Here is a 24,293-nt window from a genome sequence, read left to right on the forward strand (position 1 = left end):
GTCGGATATAGTTTGGGAGACTGTGCTGAGGTGAGAAGGTGTAATGCAAAGGCAGTGGCAGGGGTCTTAGAAACATTTAAGAGAGACACGGTTTATGTACAGTCCCATTCTAAAAGCTGGAGGGGAGCTGTTGAGGACCAGCTGGGCCAGCAGCCGCTCTCCAATAACTGGCAAGACCACAGCTCCACGGAACGGGAATAAGGCGTCAAAGTTGTCGCACCTGTGAGTGACCGCAGCTGAAGTTGTGCCGCATCCTTCTCTCCTGCCCTCTGGTGCCCACTGGCAGTAATGCACTGGACTACAGGGCAGAGGGCGCAGATTTCCCAAGAGATTCATAAGCAGAAGGAAGGGAGGGATGCAGAGTGTGCAGGAGGCTCCGATGTCAGTGAGGTGGTGAATCCGCTCCGGGTTTCAGTCAGAACTCTACAGGAGCTATCCAAGGTGCTCCTTTAGCCCCACTGGCATTGAAGGGCATGAGACCACCCCACTGACATTGGCACCACCGGCCTCCGCTGAAGGCACGGCACCTGCCATTCTGAGATGGGAAAATGTAAGCAGCCTGCCTGAAAGCACATCCCCTGCTATGACTTCAAGCCGTCTATAAAGCAGGGCAGGGTGGCACACCTGAACACCTCCCCCAGCCAGCACCATCTTTCCCCAAGCAGCAGCCTTCTGACCCGTGACCAGCATGGTTCAAACACTCTGATACGCCTTGGATTGCTCAGGATGGAGAAGGAAGTGAAGGACATGGGCTTACCTTGCTGCAAGCTGATTACAGGCCAGGTGTGATCTAACCCAGCCTTCCTAACCTGGTGCCCTCCAGATGTTTTGGACGACAGCACCCAGCATTCCTGCCCATTGACCAGGCTGGCTGGGGCTGATGGGAGTTGAAGTCTAAAACATCTGGAGGGGGCCAGGTTAGGGAAGGCTGATCTCATAGAATCATAGAATAGTAGGGTTGGAAGGGGCCTACAAGACCATCGAGTCTAACACCCTGCTCAATGCAGGAATCCAAGTCAGAGCATCTAACCCAATTAACAGCACAATCCTAAACACATTTACACAGGAGCAAGTCCTACTGATTCGGAATGCTGCTTACTCCCTAGAAAGGGTGCTTAAGATTGCAGCCTAAATCTACAAAATGCCTCCTCTATTCCATTTGAAGACTATTGCAGACTGCAGATTTGAGCTTTCCCATCCATGCTCAGGTACAGGGCTGGCTCTAGGAGTGCTAGTGTGGTCTAGTGGTTACAGTGTTGGACTGGGACTCGGGAGATCCAAGTTCTAGTCCCCACTCAGGCCATGAAGCTCACTGGGTGGACTTTGGGCCAGTCACTGACTCTGAGACTGACCTCCCTCACAGAATTGTTGTGAAAGTAAAATGGAGAGGAAGAAGAGGACCACGTAAGCTGCCTTGGGTTCCTTCCAAGAGGAAAAAAGATGAGATATAAATGTAACAAATAATAATAAGAAAAAGGAGGTTTGAGGGGAGCCCTCAGCAAAGTGCCCTCTGGTGGTTCCCCACTTACACCGCTTGGCTCCCAGTCCCAGCTGCCCGCTTACCTGGTAGCAGTGGTAGCATCAGAGGTGGTGGGGCGCCACCATTGGACATTGGTGCATGTGCGGGCCTGGGGTCTCGGCAGCTGCCCAAGGATGCTGAGTTCTGGTGCCTGCTCGGGAACATCTTTTTTCTCTCCTTACCCCCACCACCTTTTTTGTTTTTGTATTTCCCAGACATGAGCCTGAAGAAAAGTTCTGGGGAACTTAAACGCTTATTCACTACTTTGTGACTTCATAGTTGGTCCTAAAAAAGGTATTTTGCAGCTGCTGGTGTTTGTATTTATTTGCATTGTTGTTGGTTTTTGCTTCGAGGATTCTTTTCTTTTCTTGCAGAAGAACTCGCGTTATTGACATATAACATTTTGCACAATCTGTCTGGACAGAAGTCTTGCACCATCCCTCTTCCCAGCCAATGTTCCACTTTGCCATCCTTATCAGAGTAATTAAAAATGTAATAGTGAATTTATGCTATTGCACCCAGACACCTTGTTAATTCTATACTGTAATTTGTTTTAACAGCAGCTAAACATGGCTACTTTACAGGGCCTGAATCGGGCAACTTCACAATCCCATCCCAAAATTCCCTCTCCTTTTAAATAAAAAATAAGCAAAATTTTAAAAATCAGCTTGTCAGATCTAAACCCACCTTTCAGTGTTGAGTTTCATGTAACGTAGGAGCAAAAGCTGTTGCGAAATACACTGCCTGCATAGCCAATTGCACTTCAGTCCCACAGCTTGTCCTGAATTTGGGCTATTGAGGGTGTCCAAAACTACATGCTATTAAATATGTAGCATGGCGATGATCCTAACTTTTTTTAGCCTTCCATTAGGTGTATGGGGCCCAATCTGGATTGGGATCAGCATGTTCAGGTATGGGAGATTTTTAAACCATCCCACCCCGCTGCTTTTTTCCTCTGAAGTCATCCTCCCCCTGCACTGGGGCTCCATTGGCATCATTCAGTTGGGCTTACTTGAAGGTAAAGTTCAAGTCATCTGCATGCTATATCTTTAATGTAGCATGTAGTTTAGCCCTCACACTTCTGCGCTATCTGCTTTTGTTTCTGTGAATGGAGAGAAATAGAGGGATATTAGCAAACTCTGTAAGAGCCACCTAATCCCTAATAAGCCAAAGCAGGTTATATGATGTGGCCTGATTTGACCACTCATTTGATAAGAGATCATTTTTATAACTCTAATGTTCCATGAGATGTGCAGTGGCTAAAAAGAATTATTTGTTGTCCGTCGTTAAGTCGTGTCCGACTCTTCATGACCCCATGGACGATAGCACGCCAGGCCTTCCTGTCCTCCGCTCTCTCCCAGAGCGTGTTCAAGTTAATATTCATTGCATCGGTGATGCTATCTAGCCATCTCATCCTCTGTCGTCCCCTTCTCCTTTTGCCTTCAGTCTTTCCCAGCAACAGGGTCTTTTCCAGAGAGTTTTCTCTTCGCTTTAGGTGGCCAAAATATTCAGCTTCAGTATCTGTCCTTCCAATGAGCACTCAGGGTTGATTTCCTTTAGGATGGACTGATTTGACCTCCTTGCCGTCCAGGGGACTCGTAAGAGTCTTCTCCAGCAGCACAGTTCAAAGACATCAATTCTTCAGAGCTCAGCCTTCTTTATAGTCCAGCTCTCACAGCCATACGTTGCTACTGGGAAAACCATAGCTTTGATTATACGAATCTTTGTCGGCAAGGTGATGTCTCTGCTTCTTACTGTGCTGTCTAGGTTTGCCATAGCTTTCCTCCCAAGGAGCAAGCGTCTTTTAATTTCATGGCTACACTCACCGTCTGCGGTGATCTTGGAGCCCAAGAAAATACAATCTGTCACTGCTTCCATTTCTTCCCCTTCTGTATGCCAGGAAGTGATGGGGCCAGATGCCATGATCTTAGTTTTTTTAATGTTGAGTTTCAAACCAGCTTTTGCACTCTCCACTTTCACCCTCAACAAGAGGCTCTTTAGATCCTCTTCACTTTCTGCCATTAGGGTGGTATCGTCTGCGTATCTGAGGTTGTTGCTAATTCTCCCAGCAATCTTAGTTCCGACCTGTGATTCATCCAACCCGGCGTTTCTCATGATGTACTCTGCATATAAATTAAATAAGCAGGGTGACAATATACAGCCTTGTCATACTCCTTTCCCAATTTTAAACCAGTTGGTTGTTCCATGTCTGGTTCCTACTGTTGCTTCTTGACCCTCATACAGGTTTCTCAGGAGACAGGTAAGGTGATCTGGTACTCCCATCTCTTTAAGAATTTGCCACTGTTTGTTATGATCCACACAATCAAAGGCTTTAGCATAGTCAATGAAGCAGAAATAGATATTTTTCTGGAATTCTCTTGCTTTCATCATGATCCAGCGAATGTTGGCAATTTGATCTCTAGTTCCTCTGCCTCTTCGAAACCCCGCTTGTACTTCTGGTAGTTTTCAGTTCACATGCTGCTGAAGCCTAGCTTGTAGGATTTTGAGCATAACCTTGCTGGCATGTGAAATGAGTGCAATTGTGCGGTAGTTTGAACACTCTTTGGCGTTGCCCTTCTTTGGAATTGGAATGTAAACTGACCTTTTCCAGTCTCGTGGCCACTGTTGAGTGTTCCAAATTTGTTGGCATATTGAGTGCAGCACTTTAACAGCATCATCTTTTAGGATTTTAAATAGCTCAGCTGGAATACTGTCATCTCCACTAGCTTTGTTGTTAGTAGTAGCCCACTTGACTTCACTCTCTAGGATATCCGGCTCAAGTTCAGTGACCGCACTAACATGGCTATCAGGGACATTCAGATCTTTCCTGTATAGTTCTTCTGTGTATTCTTTCCACCTCTTCTTACTCTCATCTGCTTATGTTAGGTCCCTGCCTTCTTTGTCCTTTATCATGCCCGTCTTTGCACAAAACTTGAGATCTCCGATTTTCTTGAAAAGATCTCTAGTCTTTCCCATTCTATTGTTTTCCTCGATTTCTTTGCATTGTTCATTTAAGAAGGCCTTCTTGTCTCTCCTTGCTATTCTCTGGAACTCTACATTCAGTTGGATATATCTTCTCCCTTGCTTTTTGCTTCCCTTCTTTCCTCAGCTACTTGTAAAGCCTCATCAGACAGCCACTTTGCTTTCTTGCATTTCTTTTTCTTTGGGATGGATTGAGTTACTGCCTCCTGAACAATGTTACGGACCTCCGTCCATAGTTCCTCAGGCACTCTGTCTATCAGGTCTAATCCTTTAAATCTATTCCTCACCTCCACTGTGTATTCATAAGGGATATGATTTAGGTCATACCTGAATGGTTTAGTGGTTTTCCCTACGTTCTTCAATTTCAGCTGAAATTTTGCAAGAAGCAACTCATGATCTGAGCCACAGTCAGCTCCAGGTCTTGTTTTTACTGAATGTATAGAGCTTCTCCATCTTTGGCTGCAAAGGACATAATCAATCTGATTTCGATATTGAACATCTGGTGATGTCCATGTGTAGAGTCGCCTCTTGTGCTGTTGGAAAAGAGTGTTTGCTATGATCAGCATGTTCTCTTGGCAAAACTCGATTAGCCTTTGTCCTGCTTCATTTTGTACACCAAGGCCATGCTTGCCTGTTATCCCAGTGATTTCCTGACTTCCTACTTTAGCATTCCAATCCCCTATGATGAAGAGGACATCTTTTTTTGCTGTTAGTTCTAGAAGGTGTTGTAGGTCTTCATAGAACCGATCAACCTCAGCTTCTTCGGCCTCAGTGGTTGGGGCATAGACGTGAATTACTGTGATGTTGAATGGTTTGCCTTGGATTCATACTGAGATCATTCCATCGTTTTTGAGATTGTACCCCAGTACTGCTTTCCCCCCCCCTTTTGTTGACTATGAGTGCTACTCCATTTCTTCTAAGGGATTCTTGCCCACAGTAGTAGATATGATGGTCACCTGAATTAAATTTGCCCATGCTTGTCCATTTTAGTTCGCTGATTCCCAAGATGTCGATGTTCAATCTTGCTATCTCATGTCTGACCACCTCCAGCTTACCTTGATTCATTGATCTTACATTCCAGGTTCCGAAACAATATTGTTCTTTACAGCATCGGACTACCCCTTCATGGATCACTGCCTTGTTGTGGCGAAGGGGCTTGCATAACTCAGTGAAGCTATAAGCTATGCCGTGCAGGGCCACCCAAGATGGACAGGTCATGGCAGAGAGTTCTGACAAAATGTGGTCCACTGGGGAAGGAAATGGCAACCCACTCCAGTATTCTTGCCAAGAAAACACCATGGAATGTATCACAAGGCTAAAAGATATGACGCCGGAAGATGAGCCCCTCAGGTCGGAAGGTGTCCAATATACTACTGGGGAAGAGCAGAGGGCATTTCAAAGTAGCGCCAGAAAGAGTGAAGCGGCTGGGCCAAAGCCGAAAGGACACTCAGCTGTGGATGTGTCTGGTGGTGAAAAGAAAGTCCAATGCTATAAAGAACAATATTGTTTAGGAACCTGGAATGTAAGATCAATGAATCAAGGTAAGCTGGAGGTGGTCAAACATGAGATGGCAAGATTGAACATTGACATCTTGGAATCAGCGAACTAAAAGGAATTATATTCATTTCTAAATGCTGTGCCAGGTATGGCTTGTTCAAACAACAGAACTGTTGGGCTGATAGAGCATGACAGAGTGAAACTTACATAAATAGTTTATAAATATGAACTAGTGATAATTTCTCATTTGTACCATCACCTGGAGTTTTCGTCCTTTTCATTCACTTTTCCATACTCCTTGGGCACGTGACCTGATATTAAGACAGCCCTTTTGATCAGAATAAGATTTCAGTATCTAAAAACCCCCCTACCTGATAAAAAAAAGATTCAGTTGCCCTCCAATCCAGTTCTGAAATGGCCAGATGCAAGAGTAACATAAGAGTTGATAAACAGATATGCAATGCCAGCCTTGGAAGTGAAAATAAAAGATTGACATTTTCATATCTTGATCATCTCATATGAGGTCTATACATCCTTATATAAACGCTTCTATAATACTGGCCCAGTTCATAAGCCACTTGGCCCCCGTGGCCTGCAACAGAATACAAAGCTGCTGGTGGGCTTGTGTCTCAGCTTAGGGCCACATGGAGATGCCAGTTGCATGAGCCAGGTACCTCCATGTGGAGATGGATATGCAGCTCCCACGGCCACTCTCTGTGTGGTTGTAACAGCTTGAAAAAGAGCCAAGATGGCCTGTGCCGGTTCCAAGCTTTTGACGGCACTTGGGCAAGAGACCCACAATGGGCCCCCTCCCTTGGTGAGTCACTACCACTGTCACCAGCTGCTGCCACTCCTCTTGCTCATCATTGCTTGCTTGATAGGCAGAGAGCCAGGGAGCAAGCAGGCAGTGGCGTCTTCTCCACCTCCCCACTACCACCACCACTGTCTGGGCGAGAGTAAGAGGCGGGTGAACAAGCAGGTTGCAGTGGTGAAGGGGAGGCTCTTGTCAGTGGGCCCCGGCCTGGCCTACGCTTGATACCAGCCCTGAAGACAATGGTGCACACTGCGATACCTGCATGTTACCATCTCTTCAGCCCAGCAGTGGCCTTCCATGGTTTTGTGGGCAGCTGCAAGGGAACAGTAATGCTCTAAGCCAGCCTTCCCCAATCTGGTGCCCGCCAATGAATTATGGGAATTGGAGTCCAATACATCTGGAAGGCACCAAGTTGAGAAAGGCTGCTGTAAATGGGACCTTTGTTTTGTTTTTAAAGGAATTTTAGGCAACTAGAAACTGAATGATGACCTGTGCTTAGGGATGTCAGAGAAATCCGCAATCGAACCAAATGAGTTCAGATTTTTATGGATGCGACCTGCAGATTCTGCAGCGGACCAGCTTTTTGCCTGTCTGGCAGATTCCGCAGACTTGCAGACTGTTTTTCTAACCTCTGTGAATTTTGTGCAAATTTAGTGGTAGAAAAATATGCAACCCCCCAGCAAAAAATGAATGTTTCCTCCATAGGCTATAGCATGAAAATGCACATTTTGGGAGAATTTGTGCATTTTTGCATATGTGAATGTAGATTTGCGCAAATTTGGAAACTAAATCTGATACCAACAATGGGTGGATGGCAGAATGAAAGAGTGGATTTTCCACAATCCATACATCCCTACCTGTGCTTAATTTCTTCAATGGAATTAGGTCTTGCCTAGAACCCAGGTCTTGCCTAGAACCCAGGTCTTGCCTAGAACCCAGGTCTAGAATCCAGCTCTTGCCTAGGACCCAGCTCTCGCCTAGAACCCAATGGAACCAGGTCTTACCTAGAACCCTCTTTCACCCCAAAGCCTTGCTCCCCAATATCAGGTGAAAGGGGGAACCTGCAGTTACTGCTCTTACTATTCCTGCTCCCACCACCCCCACTAAAATAGTAGGTGGCCTAGTATAAAACCAAATACCCCCAGATAGCCACTCCTATATTTCAACTCCTGGTTTAAAAAGGCAATCAACAGCCCAGAAAAAGCTAGGTGAGCAGGCAGAAGGGAAAGCCAGGTAGTTTTAACCAATGGAGCCAAGCACAAAATGTTGCATGCTTGCATTTGGCTCAGCTGCCCTGCAAATGGGCAGGACATGTTCTCAGCAAGAAACTATTGTCCACCCAAAACCTCAAGAGGTGCATTGATACAATTCTCAGCTTCATATCTCCAGTTCACACTTGTTCAGTACATATATGTCGACAGCGTATAGAAGCAAGCGGAATCCTTATGGAAGAGTCCAGGATGCCTTTGTAATATTTATGATGATGGTGGAAATAATTTTTCATAAGGTGGAGGCGAGAGGTCATTGCAAAGATCTTCCTCCAACATCTCTGCCGGTTCTCTAAGACTATCAGTTGACCTGAAAATGCAAAGAGGGGGAAAGAGACATTGTATAAATACCATCCACCAAAAATGCAGGTAGCAAACAAAGCAGGTACCTAATAAAAGAAGGGACTTTAAAAAAAACCCTTTTTCAAACATGGGTTGTACAGCCTTCACAGTCCATGCTAGTCGCAAATCTTCAATGATGCCTCCTGCAATATGGACTGATGGGGACAGGGAAAGGATCAATGGGCACACGTGGAGTCTGGAGGTTAGAGGTGCAGGCAGCGCATGTCTGCTTTCCTCCCCTTCAGAACTGTAAGCGGGGAACACATGTATATATATTGTGCCAAATCTGATCATGTGCAACGTTCCATAGGGTTGCAAGGTTTGCATGCCACCATTTTAAATGTGCACACAGCAATCAACAAAAAAGTCACACCTACGGAAAGCAGAATAAGTCCAAGCAACTGAGTCCATATGAAGCAAATGGCCCGTACTTCACCCATAAGGTTTAGTAGGCCCCGGTAATGGTTCTCCTTATGCAATAATCCTCAAGGGACGTGTCTATTTAATGCCAGGGTGCAGAACCTCTTTCAGCCCGAGGGCCGAATTTCATTTTGGAGAAGCTCTCGGGGGCCACATCCCTGTGGTGGACATGGCCAAAGGCAAAAGGGGCAAGGGGCAAACTACCAAAAATACCAACCTATTGAAAGCTCTTACTGCCAGTAAAGCGGTAACTGAGTTTTAGGAGAGGCATTTCAGCCTTTTAAAATAAGGGGAAATAACCCGCTCAAAATCCAGTAAACCACCAAACGGTTAATAGTTGGGAGAAAGGGCCATCTGGGCAACCCCTGAAGGTGGGATTGGAACATCAGGCGAGCAAGATTTGGCCCCCAGGCATGAGGTTCTGCAGCTCTGACTTTAATGGCAGATGCCTTCATTATCACAGGCAGATTGACAGCATCCTCAGCTGCAGTCAGTGTTGAGTTTCCAAAATGAGATGGTCTCAGGGGTCTTGAGCCCACGTAGAAATACACTTTTTGATCATGAAGCCCCAATCTCTCCAATACTCTGTGTGTTGGGGGGGGCACTATGGTTGCTCAGTGTTAAGGAAAATGTACTCTGAACATGCTCAGAGGCATCCTCCTTCCTGTTACTTTACATGTTCCTGGCATTAAAAATAGGATTCTGGATCTCAAACCTGTAAAGCTCTGATTATAAAACTAGAATTGCATTTCTATTCATCCACTCCTAATGCTACTTTGACAAAATGAAAATAAACTCTGGGTCAGAGATAACACAGAGAACAAAAAAAAAAAATAAGGGGAGAGAAAAACAACAACACAGAAGAGAGAAAATGCTTAATGAATGCCAGTTCATTAATTAATTGGAAGAGTAGTATCTGTGAACCAGTTATGGCTGCTGCTTCAGGCAATGCTCTTATTTAAAGTCAGTAATTTAAATTCTGTCTGAGCAAAGGCTAGGGCGATGCCTCATTAATATTTCTATCCAGTCGGTGAAAGACACTTTGCCACTGAAATGCCATGCACACATATTCACTTACCTTTCACTTCTGGTGTCCACTGTAAGATAAGCAGAATGGTTCTCACCTACAGAGGCATCCTGGGGGTTGACATTATAATAATGGGGAGGGCTAGGAGCAGGTATTACTGATCCAGAGAATGGAGGAAGTCTGGACTGATTGAGCACTTGCTGGACGTTAGCAGAATTCTCACTGACCACTTCCTGGGTAGCATAAGAAGGAATGTACTGTACCACTGTAGCCCCGTGGAAAGTTATAGGCTGGCTAATTCCAGTGAAAACAAAGGACTGTCCACTAGGAATTCGGTCTAGGTCAGATGCCCTTTCTTCAGTTTGGTTGCAAGGTTTGCAGGCCACCATTTTAAATTTGCACACAGCAATCAGCAAAAATGTCACACCTACTGAAAGCAGAATAGGTCCAAGTAACTGAGTCCATACAAAGCGAATGACACCTTCGTACTTCACCCATCCCATCACGGTGAAGGTAATTCCTACTATCCCCAAAAAGATGCCAGAGAAAAGTAATGTGGCACCAGCTTTATCGTCATCAGACACTGGGATTTCAGAGCCATTTGGCTGACAAGGAGTCACGGAAAACACATTGACGGAGAAATCTTCTACAGGGTTGCTGTTCCGTTCCATTACAGCACAGAGCAGTTCTGGAATGCCTTGAATAAGGATGTGCTTGAAAGAACATGCCGAGCTGAAGGTTTGCAACGTTAATTATACAAGAACTTTGCCCACACACAGTAGTGCAATTAGGCAATTTTAGACTCTGGACTTAGTGGTCCCACAGGGGCCTCTCCTCCAGACGATAGCGTGTATCACTCCAAGCCTGCCTCATCCCACCCAACCAGCTTCACAGATAAACACATGTCTGACCTGATTCTGTACATATTCACTCAGAAGCAAGCCCCACTGTGTTCAACAGAGCTTATGTGTGACTAGATTACAACCAAGAAACCCCAGCCTTCAGAAACAAAAGGCTTTGGGAGATACGAGAGAAGGAAACAAAACTCACAAAGACAAGAAGGTGGGCATTCCCCTTCTCCGCCCCATGCCATACTTTATCACGCTACATTCCCACTAAATCAGAGCAACAAGAAAACCAATTTTCCAAAGCAACTCTGTGTTGTTTTTTTTAAAATGGAAAAGGACACAGAGCATGTTCTAAGTTTATTTAACTTATCATGGAATCATCAGGACTACAGGTTTACAATGTGCCTTCTCCTGCCGGATGCTAAAAAGTGATAGCATACAGTCCTGATAATCTTCCACAAACACAAACACCCATCAGACAAAGTCACTTGCAAGCTCCACTGAATCTTGAATGCCAAGAACTAGGGCTAGTGCAGAATTCAGGGGCACAGTAGGTGAAATCCCTGGGGAAAAACTGAGGCAACACAATTGGTAAACTGCAGCCTCCGCCCCCCCACCAAATCTGATATCCAGCCATGGATAGTTAGACAGAAATCAGCCCAGCCTTCCCCAGTCTGGTGCCCACCAGATGTGTTGGACTACACCCCCAGCACCCCCTAGACAGCATGGGAGTTGTAGTCCAAGACATCTGGAGGGCACCTGGTTGGGGAAGGCTACCTTAGGCTCTAATATGGTGGCTGCTGGCACAGCCACCGCTTCCACCTGCTCCTTGTGCAGGGTACAGCTAAAGTGTTTGGCTTGGCATGCTGCTGCTGCAAAAGTTGTTAACCCTGCCCACAGCTCGCCTCCTCATGCAGGTGCAGCTGGATGCACTGCCACTTCTAGTGTGCCTCCTTGTGCATCAGCCACCTCACCTCGCCTTCTTTGTGGAGCTGCTGTTGCTAATGCTGCCGTCCCCTCCACCCTCCATCTTGTCGTTGCCACCTCACTTGTGTAAGGCATGGCATCGTGTGCAGGGGCAGCCTCGGACTGCACCACAACATGTGAACGCACACTCTTACATTTCTGGCTCTGGCATAACATGAGCCCAGAGCTGTTATAGCTGTGTTTGGGGACCCTCCCTGCTCACCTTCTTAAGCAGGGCTCAGGATGTCTGCCCCAGAGTCCTGTCCTGGTGGCACCACTGCCTGTTTGGATAGAGATAATGGAGAAATCATGTGGAGACATAAACTTTGCTTTCAAAAATAACGGTCTAGGGAGAAAAGCCTGAACTAGCTCACTTGTAATGCCTTGAGTTACCCATTTAATTGTCTCCACTTAAAGGCTTGATTTATGTTTTCTTGGCTGTTGGTGTCCCTATCATTGTTGAGGCTGGTCCTACAAAATATGTTTTCCAGCTCTGTGGGCAGTTATCCACTCGAACTGAAGCTGGAGACCAGAGCAGAAGGTTTGGCCAATCCAATAAGCAGAAAGCCCGACCAATCCAGGGGATTCATAGAGCTTGCACACTCCTGTTCCCTTCCATTCTTGAAAAGGATTCCAAGGCCTAACATTCACACATACTTCTGGGTAGCTCACTAGGTTAGGCTTGAGCCTGAGGCCATGAGATTCCTGGCTCAAGTCCTGGGCAGACAATACCTTTCATTCAGGGCTGGTTCCAGATTTGAGGGGGTCTTCAGCAAAGTGCCTCTCGGGTCCTCTTCGCTGGTGGGCCCCCAGCCACAGGCTTACCTGGTGGCAGCGGTGGGCAGCTATCACTTTCCGACGTGTACCTCTTTCAAAGCACACATTTTGTGTCCTACAACGCGTAAGGTGACCTTGAGTTTTCTCAAAGAAATACTCTCAGGGCACGTGAGTTGGCTCCTTACAAAATGTGTGCCAAAAGATATTCATTGTCATACCTGACATTTAAGATTACTGCCAAGAAATAATTTGTTTGTTTCTCTAAGGATCATTTCCTATTTTGCTGAGAGAGACAGGAAGGTTTAGTTCTATTATTTTGTTTTAAAGCTGTTGTTCTAAAAAAAAAATACAAAGAATCACACACCTTTTTAAAATGCTGCCCTTTAAACATCCTTCATCAAAAACCTCTAGGCAGAATGCTGCCATCAGATTTTGTACGTTCAAAATGTCTAACTACATTAATAGAGATTTCAGGTAGTAGCACCAGCTCCCTAATCATAAGACCTGCTAGATCAAACCAACAGCCTATCTAGTTCAACCTTCTGTTCCTGCAGTGGCCCACTAGTTATCCGCAGGAAGCCCACAAGCAGGACATGGGCACAACAGCACCTTCCCCCTCATGTTTCCTAGCAACTGGCATTGAGAAGCAAACTGCCTCTGATCCTGGAGGAAGTCTACAGCCATCATGAATAGTAGTCATTGATAGCATTACCCTTGATGAATTGTTTTCAACTGTTCCTGATGGGGAAGTTGGGGGCAGTGGTGGGGACAGGGGTGGTGGTGGGGGACACCCATAGAAGAAGCACCAAAATAGTAACAGCAGCAACAACAACAACAACAGGCAGGAAACACTGCTATATTTCTAAAGCGTTTCTGTGTAAGAACCAGTTTTTCCAACTCTTACCTTATATATTATATCACAAGCAGATGTGTCTTTAGAGTATCTTTCAAAATACTCCCAGCCTAGTTGTCAAATCCTGCTCCGGGACTTGCTCACAATCATTTGCTTGTATTATGTCCCTCCGCACTATTCTTAAGGCAAAACAACACCAACAAAGCAGACATTATTTGCTTTGGCCTGCTCATCTGATTTCTCCTGATTTCTTGAATAGTTGATTTATTTAACTCTACTTAAAGTCCAAGCTTACAGGAAGATACTGTAGAGAACATCTTTTTGCATGACTAATAAATAGCTCTGCGAACACACACACACACACACACACACACTCCACTTCTAATTGCAATTGATTTGGGGGGGGCTCACTCATGAGTAAGTTTATTTTGTAATGATGCCTTGTAAAAACACATACATGAAAGCAGACACTGAGGAAAACCACATCTGAGATTATGTTGAGTCAGAGGATGTGCTTGCCTATATTATTGGAGACACAGGTGTGACTCCAGCAGATAAGGCTATCCGTCAAAAAAGGGTTCCACAATGTTAAATGAAAAATCAGGGCTGGGTGGGTTATTCTAACCTTAATAAAATCGAAAGTGTTTCACCAATCTTCCTGAAAATTGCATGTGCCCAACAAAAATGTCTATTTTTCATAACCTGAAAATTTCAGGAAGATTGGTTAAAGACTGAGGGAGAAAGGGCAGCTAACAGGAGAAATAAAATATTCAGTGACGCAGTGTTGGCACTGAAAACAGGTGTTGGCAACCGATTGTGCCCATCATTTGCCAAAAAACTGGAGGCTATATATGAAAACCATGTATGTTTTTCTATTCCCTTTCTATTGTAGTTGCTGGAATGAAATGTCTTTCTTTTTAATTCAATTTACTTATTTTTAAAATAATTTTTATTGGTATAATGAATCTCTATGAGATTTCATAACACAGCACTCAGAATGTTGGGGGGGGGGTGGATAACTGCTGTGAAGGGAAAAAGCAGCAGCAGCTGAGTTTCTGGGTCCTCTGTGGGTGTATACGCAGACAAGGAATCCCCTCAGCATGACCAAACCCCACTGCTTCTGTTTCCTGGTCTGCACTGCAAGCCGTTCCCCTTCTTCCTCTGCCCCCCACCCCTTTCCCCTTAATTGTTTGTGTTACTGAGGTCCGTTTGGATTCAAGTGCTGGGAAGAGAGGCCTGAGAAGGAAGCTATGGCATGGAATGGGAGTGAAACTTTGCTTCATAAGCAGGCCTGTCTTTCCTTGAGGGCAGAAAGTTTTGCTGCCTGGAGGCTGAGAAGCAGAAAAGCATGCTGACAAAGCTGTGGTCAAGCCATGGAACAATGTAGCAGTATGATAAAAGGTTATGTTTGTTACTCCCTGCAGCTAGCAGCTCCATGAGTCCAGAGTGTCCCCTTTGTACCCTGAAAAGGCCTAGAGCAGAGCTTTCCAAACTGTGTGCCGAGACACATCAGTGTGTCGCCGGCAGTGTGTAGGTATGTCGCGCGAAATTAAGGAAGTTGTGCGGAAGGGCACTGCGGAGCTCCCTTACTCGCGTTTGCTTCCCTCGGCCCCTCCCCCGGAACTTCCTAAAGCAGCTAATGTTAAAGCAACTTAGCTGCTAAGGCTTAGCAGCTAAGGCTTAAGTGCTTTAACATTAGCTGCTTTGGGATCATGTGGCATCTTGACGTAGGACGCATGTGATTGGCGGTTTTGGAGCGGTACAGCGAGGAGCGTGGTAACGCTGGCTGCACGAGGAGTGTGGAGTATTCGAAGTTAGCGGAGCAATTAGTTGAGCAATTTGCAATCAGCTCGGGCGAGAGGCTTCCCCGCATCCTCAGTGCGGCTGCAGGGCAGCGGGGGAGAACAACGGCCCGCTGGACGCCCCCAGAGCAGGGAGGGCTGCTCCGGGCAGGCGAGGAGCTTCGAGCCTGCGCTCCCCAGAAAGGTAGAGGCGCGGGGCGAAGAGAGGGGAAGGGAGGTGCTGCCCTGGGAACAGAGCTTGGCTGACGCCAGCATGGAGAAGTGGCAGAGGCCACCAGCCCTGTGTGGTTTCGGGCGTGCCCTTCGCAGACTTCTGCACCGCGCTGCTGCGTGGCCAGGCCAGAGTAGCGCGTGGGTGGAAATGCCGCCTAGGACTGGGACTGCACCGAGCGGGCCGTCTGCCGTCTTGGCCAGTCGGAACGGAGCTCAGTGGAGGCCAGAAGCCTCGGAATCAGCGTGCTCCCAATCACCTGGGCGAGCGCAGCTGCAGCCTGTCACCCAGTCAACGCACCTGCTGCTGGCTGAAGGGAGGCCACCCTCCCAAACCCAATGTGGCAAGCAGCAAGCCACCCACCATGTGGCACTTACGATTTGATTTTTGCCATTTATTTTCAACAATGGCAAAGTTAAAGACACTGAAACGTGGAAGCTTAAAAATGCTTGATGATGAAATGCGAGTGTCTTTATCTAATATTCCACCAAATATTGAAAAGCTGTGTTCATCCCATTAACCTCATACATCCCATTAAAATGGTAAGTAGTTATTGGTGTTATTCAACTATTTACGTACTGTTATTCATGAATGACAACAATGTATGTTATTATCTTACAAATCATATATTTTAAAAAATATAAATGAAAGATGAGATGTGTTGTATCCCCATACATTTCATTATTACAATTTATGTATGTGTCCATATCTCTTATAACGGGTTAGTTTAACCTCCGGTTTGCTAGTAAAACTGAATTACTGTGTCACGAAATGATGCATGTCTAAAAAGTGTGTCACCAACATGAAAAGTTTGGAAAGCTCTGGCTTAGAGTAACACCAGTTGCCTAAAACAATGAGAAACTGTGCCTTAAGGTTTCTGCCCCCCACATGTCATTCAGAACCAATTCAGAACCAAATTTTCCAGTTAGCAACTACAGAAAAGAGCCAATCAAAAAGCAGAAAATTGAGGGCCGTTGGGGGAATACTTGGCTTAACAATACTACAAGTGAAAAGGATCTTGGAATTGTGGTAGATCACAAGCTGAATGTGAGCCAACCATGTGATGTGGCTGCAAAAAAGGCAAATGCTATTTTGGGCTGCATTAATAGAAGCATAGCTTCCAAATCATGTGAAGTACTAGTTCCCCTTGACTCAGCACTGGTTAGGCCGCATCTGGAGTACTGTGTCCAGTTCTGGGCACCACACTTTAAGAAGGATACAGACAAACTGGAGAGGGTTCAGAGGGCAACGAAGGTGATAAGGGACTGGAAACAAAGCCCTATGAGGGGCGACTGAAAGAACCTGAGAAGACTGAGGGGAGATATGATAGCGCTCTTCAAGAAAGCAATAGAGCCCTGTGAAAAAGACAAGCACCATGTTTGTTCCAACCCGGTTTGCTTGATTTTTACCTTTTGCTTAACTCTGAACTTTATTAGCAGATTCTGATTTGTTTTGAGAGCTTTTTTGGTTCTTGCTTCCTTTTGGGAGAAGAAGCGTCCTCCTTTCTCTTCTTGAACATTTTTTCTCTTGGCTTTGAGCCTTTTTTGGCTATCTTTCTCCAAGCCAGTTTCTCTGAGCCAGGCACCTGAGCAGCTCGGTGTAGTTTTTGCCTGCTATTTTATTTCACTCACTGGTGTAGCATGGGCTTCACAACACTTTTCAATTTAAAATATTGGCTTCACTCTCTACCTGGATTAATTTTCCTTACCTGGACTTTGCTGAGTTCTACACTCTGGATTCTAGGAGAGGTGTCTTTCAATCTTCCTCTGGGTCCACGAAAGCCTGGTCTTTAGATCTCTGCTTAGGATAGGTAGCTATACATTCTCCCCCCCCCCCCCTTCCTTTTCTCTAAAAGTTTGGACCATACTGCTATATAGCTGAAAGCTTCAAACACTGCATTTAACTTGCTTGAATTGGTGGAAGTTTAAGTACAGCTAAGCACAATTGAAACTGCTGCTGGGATTACTTGGGCCTACTAACATTGTTTTGGGCCTACTAACATTGGGCCTACTAGTGTTGTGGGTTGTTTTTTTTTAATAGGCCTTAGCAAAAGTTAAACTGTGGTGTATTTTGCATAGTCTACACATGTATTTTCTTTGTAATCATTGCATGTTTCACATTTTACTTCTGTATAGGATGTTCTTCTGGATTTATTTTTATTTATAAACCATTCATATCTTAAGACTTCTCCTGTGGCATGATTTCATTTGTTTAACAACTTAAAAGGGTATTCACTGTTTTCCTGCTTAAGTTTTAAAATACATTTTCAAACATATTGAACTTTTAGATAGCAGGGATCTGTATTAGCTTCCAATTTCCTGGCTTTGTGGAGTTTGGACCAATGTGAGATAGCCATATCATCTGGTCTTTTAAACTGGCAGGTTTTTTGATGGTTGAACATCACTGAGTATATTACCACTATTCTGTCTCCAATGCAATTTATGACCACTAGCTGAAGATCTGAGCTGAAAACTCTTTCAGTAAATATGATAAATATGTTTACAATATAATAAGAGACATACTGTCTTTTGGTCACCTGCGAGACTCCCTCACAAGCTACTGTCATGTCACAGAATATTTATTTATTTAAATAATTTCTAACCCATTTTTAAAGCAAAGATTCTCAAATTGGCTTACAAAAATGTAAGTCAAAACAATTAAACAACAAATGAACTAAAACATAAAACAAAACAGGGTAAATGAGAATACCAGAACAGCACTAGAATAAAACCTAAATATCAGTTCAATGTCTGAGCAAATGAAAAGTTCTTAGCTTGGCACTGCAGGCATATCAAACTAGGCACCAGTCAAGCAGCCTTGTGAAGAGTGTTCCATAATTTGGGTGTGACTACTGAAAAGGCCCTTTCCTTGGTCACCACCTGCTTAATCTCTGACTGGGGGCAGGAGCACTCACAGAGGGGCCTCCAATAGTAGGGATGTACAAAAGTCACTTACCTTTTAACAAAATTGATTCGTGGGGGGGGGGGGAAGCGCCCCGTCCCTCCCCCCGAAATTCTGGCCGGGGGGGAGGCGCTCCGTCCCTCCCCCCCCCGAATCCTGGCCGGCCGGGTCTGCAAATGGCGGCAGCAGTAGCCGCTGCCGTTTGCGTCCCTGCAGTCAGCCGTGATAGGCTACGTAAATGTTTACATAGCCTATCACGGCTGATTTAAAAGAAAAAAAAAACACACGCGTACGCAAATGGTGGCGCCCACGGGTGCCGCCATTTGCGTTCCTTATTTTGACTCGTCTTAGTCTACGTAAATATTTACGTAGACTAAGACGGCGAAAATAAGGGGAACGCAAATAGCGTACACGCTACGCTGTTTGTGTTCCCCTTATTTTCGCCGTCTTAGTCTACGTAAATGTTTACGTAGACTAAGACGAGTCAAAATAAGGAACATGAATGGCGGTGCCCATGGGCGCCGCCATTTGCGTACGCGTGTTTTTTTCTTCTTCTTTTAAATCAGCCGTGGTAGGCTACGTAAACATTTACGTAGCCTATCACGGTATTTTTTTAAAATCTAGCCATGATAGGCTACGTATATCTTTACGTTGCCTATCAATTTTTTTTTTTTTTTTTACTGGAAATCGCGGTGGTGGCAGCCGGTCGGAAGACCGGCCGCTGCCGCCAGGAAGATTCGCCCAAGGTAAGTCCCGTCCCGGGGGGGGGCAGACCGTTTCGCCACTGATTTCGGGGGGCCGAATGCACTGGCATTCGGCCTCCCCGAGATTCGTGGCGAAATTCTCTGACATCCCTAACCAATAGAGATTTTAATGCATGGGAAAGGCAGGTTAATGCAGGAGGTGTATGTGCATGTGGGACAGCTCGAATTTCCCCTGGCACCAAGCTGTACCACTGGGAAAATCTGCATTTGTTGAATTTAACAACATAAGAAGAGCCCTGCTGGATCAGACCAAAGGCCCAGCTAGTCCAGCATTCTGTTCACACAGTGGCCAAATGCCCACCAAAAGTCCACAAGCAGGCCTTGTGTACAACAACAGCAACTGGCATACAGAGGCATACTGCCTTTGATCCTGGAGATAATATATAGCTATCATGGGACTAGTAGCCATTGATAGCCTTATCCTCCATGAATTTGTCTAATCCCTCTTTACAGCTGTCCAAACTGGTGGCCCTTACTAAATTTATTGGTAGCAAATTCCATAGTAACTATGCGCTGTGTGAAGAAATATTTCATCTGTCCCGAATGTCCCACCATTTAGTTCCATTGAATGACCCCGGGTTCTATGATTATGAGGGAGGAAAGCTCCCTCGCTCCATGCATAATTTTATACACCTCTATCATGTCCCCCCTTACTCACCTTGATTCTAAGCTAAACAAATATTGTAACCTTTCCTCATAGAAGTGTTACTCCAGCCCCTTGATAGTTTTAGTTGTCCTTTTCTGCACCTTTTCCAGTTCTACCAGTGCAGGCTCCAGGTTTTTGAGGGCTCTTGGGCAAGACAACTTCAATGGGTCCACTTCCTCAGTAAATCTACTTTCTCACAACCATTGTCACCAGCTGCTATTGCTCCTCAGCCTCTTCCTCAATTGCTACTACTTGCTACCTTGACAGAGAGCCAGTGAACAAGTAGGCAGTGGTATCTACTGCTCCTCCTTCTGGGCAAGAGCAAGAGGCAGGGAACGAGCAGACTGCAATGATGAAGAGGAGGAGCAATTCGGGGGGTGGTGTCTTGTAGTGGGCCCCTACTGGGGTGTGGGATCTCAGCAGGTGCCATACCATACCTACTATTGACACCGACCCTGAGCTCTACAATATCTTTTTTGAGGTCAGAGAATTTCTGTCATGTGAATACATTGTTACCTCTGTTGTCATTTTTGCTTTTAGCAAAACTGCGCTGGCTGCTTGGAAGAGCTGGGACATGGCCCTGTGTGTACTCATGGACATGAGTTAACTTGGAAGCAAGTCTCACTAAGTTAAATGGGACTAACCTTCATCACCAGGGCCAGCCCTTCCATTAGGCAGAGTGAGACAGCCGCCTTAGGCAGTTGATTTTGGGTACCATGAAAGAACAGCAAATTGTAGTTACTATTATTGTATGGTTAACAAACCATGGTTTGTTAGCATGGCTGAGTTCAAACAACACAACAACCCATGTTTCAACAACTCACATTTCAATGACAACCTACACTCAACCCAGTCAACTTTGAGCATGGGTTGAGTGTGGGTTGTCATGTTGTGTGAACCCAGCCATTATATCTTTACTGCCAGGTAGGGGGAAAGGTGCTTGTAGGATTTTCTGCCTCAGGTGCTGAGATAGATTTGGGCACTATGTACCTTGATGGTATGTGTATGGGGGGAGGGGGGATTTGCTGCTCCACCTCTGGCAGCAAAACATCTTTGACCAGACCTCCTTATTGTAGCCTAAGAATGCTAGAGAGAAATAGAAGCCCTCCCTGCTACTACTGGCTCCAAAATTGCAGAATTGAGCCATATGTTCAAGCAAAAGAGTCTTAAGAGGAGCTCTGTTGGTTCAGACCAAATGTCCATCTAATATTAGCTGTTTTGATTGCTAGCTTGGTGGATCATTGTTATTGTAATGATATTTTTATTGTTTTATAAGAAAAAAGTAGTATATAATACAAAATGAATTAAATATATTTGTGTACTGCAGAAGTAGATGGGAGTCAACAAGGAGCGGCATTTTCAAAATGCATCCCAAAATTAAAGAAGGGTGAGTCAAGTGTGCACCTCACTAAGATGCCCTCTTGCTTGTTTCCTGAGATATTTTTGACATTAAAATGTTTTTAAAAGCCTATGAAGACATTATCAAGCAATGTGCTATTGATGTAACAAAAAAATCAGGAGGCTCAGCATATTACAAGAAATGCAGCTCATGTTTACTCAGAAGTAAGCCCTACTGTGTTCAATGGGACTTACTAGTGTGTGTTTAGGATTGCAGCTTTAGTTATTCATTAGAGCTCAACCTTCATATTGCAACCTGCCTGTTCAAGGTATCTGCAACATTCTTCACTCCAAACCTTCTCCGGTAATTCCTGGTTTGCAGATGAACAAATAACAGGTTTTAGCAAGAGAGGTCAAACTCACAGAAGAGGCCAAGTGAAAAATGGGTCTAGTTGGTATAAGCCCTGCCTGGACTATGATTTACAGTAACCACAATTCCTCTGAAATCAGTCATTACCACAGTTGAAGGGTTAGAGCATTAACTCTCTTCAGCTTTGACTTAGTGTGCTTAGCCACTGGCTAAAACTGATTTTCATGGGATTACTTACGTAACGACTGACTGTAAATGTTCTGAATAGACACCAAAGCATTTATTAGCATGCATGCAAAAGGACTTCTGCTTCCTGTCCCAAAGCATTTCAGACTGTGTACATAAACAAGTCACTAAATGGTAACTGCACAGTTTATATCTTTTAGAGAACAGTCAAAATATTTATAGAACCACTTTTTAATTGGCTTTTTGATGGAGCTTTGACACTTGGCGTGCTTCCAGACGAGGCCTTTATTGTGCAATCGCCCTACCTTATTCATGAAATTTTATGGGGGGTTCAGACCAACATTGTTGTCTTCCATTTGTAGTCCTCCTATGTTTTCCAGCCACTTCTTCTAACTTTTTTCTCACAAGAAAAAGATCAGTTGAGGAAGAAAAGATGGAATAGCTGCACAATGCCTCTGTTAGTCTGAGGAGCCTTGTGTCTGGAAGCACCCTCAGATGAAACAGATTAAAGTAGATGGAGGAAAAACAGCACAAGATCAAGCACGTGGTTTAATTCTCTGCTGCTGACGTCCACAGGGCTAGAACCTAACATGAGTGTCCAATTGCTTCTGCAGCTCCTAAGAGCAGCCCTACTAGATCAGGCCAAACCTCTTCTTTTCAACAGATGTTTCTGGGAAACCAACGAACAGGATATGGATGCTCAGCATCTGATCATGGAAGCTTCTCTTATCTATTATGGCTATCAGCTGCCAGCAGACATATTGTTTGTAAACTTCTCCAGTCTTTTAAGAAACCCATCTAAACTGATAGGCAGCACCACATCTTGCAGCAGTGAAGTCCACAAGTTAATGATGCATTGTGTGAAGATGTCTTTTCTTTGGTCTCTCCTGAATCTACTCCCACTCTATTTCATTGACTGACCCCAAGTTCTAGCATTATGGGATTGTGTGCTGATGAGTGTGTGCACTTCCACTCTCCTTTGAAGTAGGACAGGCTGCAGGATGCTCTTTGTGTTACTTACTCCTGGGTAGTGCTACCACCACCCATGTTTTCATACCTTTGTCTGAACACATGGACAATTCACTTACAGAATGCACTCATGGAGAAGGACAGACCTTTTTGCAAACTTCTTTTATACTCCCTAGGGCACAGTCCTATCAGTTGTACCCTCAATGATTGGAAGCCCTTGAACTCAGAGGCTTCCAATCATCCAGTGCCTGGCGGGAGGAGCGGCAGATGCAATCTTCATCTCCCTGCCCTCCATTTTATGCTAGATGGGCTTTTTTGCCCATCTAGCTGGGGCACTTTGGAGGGGGAGGCAAGGAGGCTGGAGAGTCTTCAGGACAGCTCATATCCTGGCCTCTCCAGTCTCCCCCCTCCTACTGAAACGCCCCCTTCCCCCCTTTCTGAGGTCTGTAACCAACCTCAGAGAGCAGCTGGCATGGTGGGGGCAGATTTCTGACTCCCCGTCCCAAGGGCCTCCGGCCTTGGAAGAGGGAATCCAAATAATCCTATGGCCCCTCAGACAATGTCAAGGAGCCATAGGATTGCTCCTCTAAAAGCTTCAGCATAGGCAAAATTGCTAAGGCAGCATGAGATCCCATGGCTATGCAAAAAAACTTAATCAACTTTGGAGCTCAAGTTAAAAGAATGTATTTATTTACATTAACATAAGAGAAATAAATATGCAGTTGCCTTAGCTGAACATTATGATCTCTCAGGCAAATTGAGTAACATGTTTCTTCCTTTGTGCCCATGGCATGGGTCATCCCTGGCAGACTGTAGGTAGCATTTCAGAGAGACATTTGGAAACTCATTGCTTGAATCTCTGGGGATTCAAGCAGAGGGCTGGGAGAGGAAAGGGGAAACCAGCCAATCAAATCAAGAGGAAACAGCCTTCCTTTACACACCTTAAAAGCTTCAGCACAGTTCCCCATGTAGGCAAAGGAGCCAGTCATAAACATCTATTAATGACCCAGAGGTGTGAATGGGAGTAAAATCATTTGGAGTTTCCTGGGAGACTAGATTAACTAAAAGGGAAACGCCTTCAGTAGTTTTATGCAAAACGATGCCTACGGGCTGGCTTGCCTTTGAAATCAAGGAGACCAGGAATCTTTGAGCAGAAATGGAAGGAAACAGGGGTTTGGGCCTTGGGTTTGTTACAGATGGCCAGGAATTTCCCTTTCTGCACCATTTCTAATTTTATAAATCTGTATCATATCCATCACCACCCATGCCTAGTGGGGCTAAACCTGCAACCCCACCATGATGCCATTAGCCGTTAGCATTTGATTAAAAAAACCATGTGATGTCACCACAATCTCTGACCCATGCAAGCAGCAGCCAATGAATTGGAGGTGGGGAAACACTGAATATAGTAATGTCACATTGTACATCTGCTTTACCAAATATTACTGGGGAGATGTATGGCATGTGTGCGTGTGTACAGCAGCTACAGAGACAAACACACAGAGAGCCAGTGTGGTGTAGTGGCAAGAGTGTTGGACTAGGAGCTGGGAGATCCGGGTTCTAGTCCCCGCTCGGCCACGGAAGCTCACTGGGTGACTTTGGGCCAGCCACAGACTCTCAGTCCAACCCACCTCACAGGGTTGTTGTGGTGAGGATAAAATGGAGAGGAGGAGGATAATGTAAGCCGCCTTGGGTTCCTTGCAAGAGGAAAAAAGGCAGGGTATAAATGCAATCAATCAATCAATCAATAATAGTGCTTTTTAACACAGTAAAACTATGGAATTCACTGCCAC

At 45.2% G+C, this 24,293-nt stretch overlaps 1 protein-coding gene across 1 annotated transcript; it reads right to left on the minus strand.

Moving 5' to 3' along the window:
• Window positions 1–8,035: 8,035 nt before the first annotated feature.
• On the minus strand, window positions 8,036–10,540 carry TMEM174 (transmembrane protein 174). The gene is made up of 2 exons (XM_084833494.1): window positions 9,921–10,540; window positions 8,036–8,390 (listed from the first exon to the last, which is right to left on the minus strand). The coding sequence occupies exons 1-2, from the start codon at window positions 10,538–10,540 to the stop codon at window positions 8,288–8,290; spliced, it is 723 nt and encodes a 240-aa protein (XP_084689620.1). The 3' UTR covers window positions 8,036–8,287.
• Window positions 10,541–24,293: the final 13,753 nt, after the last annotated feature.

Source organism: Heloderma suspectum, chromosome 2 (assembly GCF_057233095.1).
Source record: "Heloderma suspectum isolate Gila_16-S chromosome 2, 16-S_ref, whole genome shotgun sequence".
Classification (NCBI taxonomy): Eukaryota; Metazoa; Chordata; class Lepidosauria; order Squamata; family Helodermatidae; genus Heloderma; species Heloderma suspectum.

Bases quoted from the DNA above. Each gene is read 5' to 3' on its own strand.
- TMEM174 (XM_084833494.1), bottom strand. From the start codon at position 10,540: ATGGAACGGAACAGCAACCCTGTAGAAGATTTCTCCGTCAATGTGTTT. The intron at 8,391-9,920 runs GTAAGTGAATAT...TTGCATTTTCAG, and splicing joins GTGGACACCAGAAGTGAAAG to GTCAACTGATAGTCTTAGAG.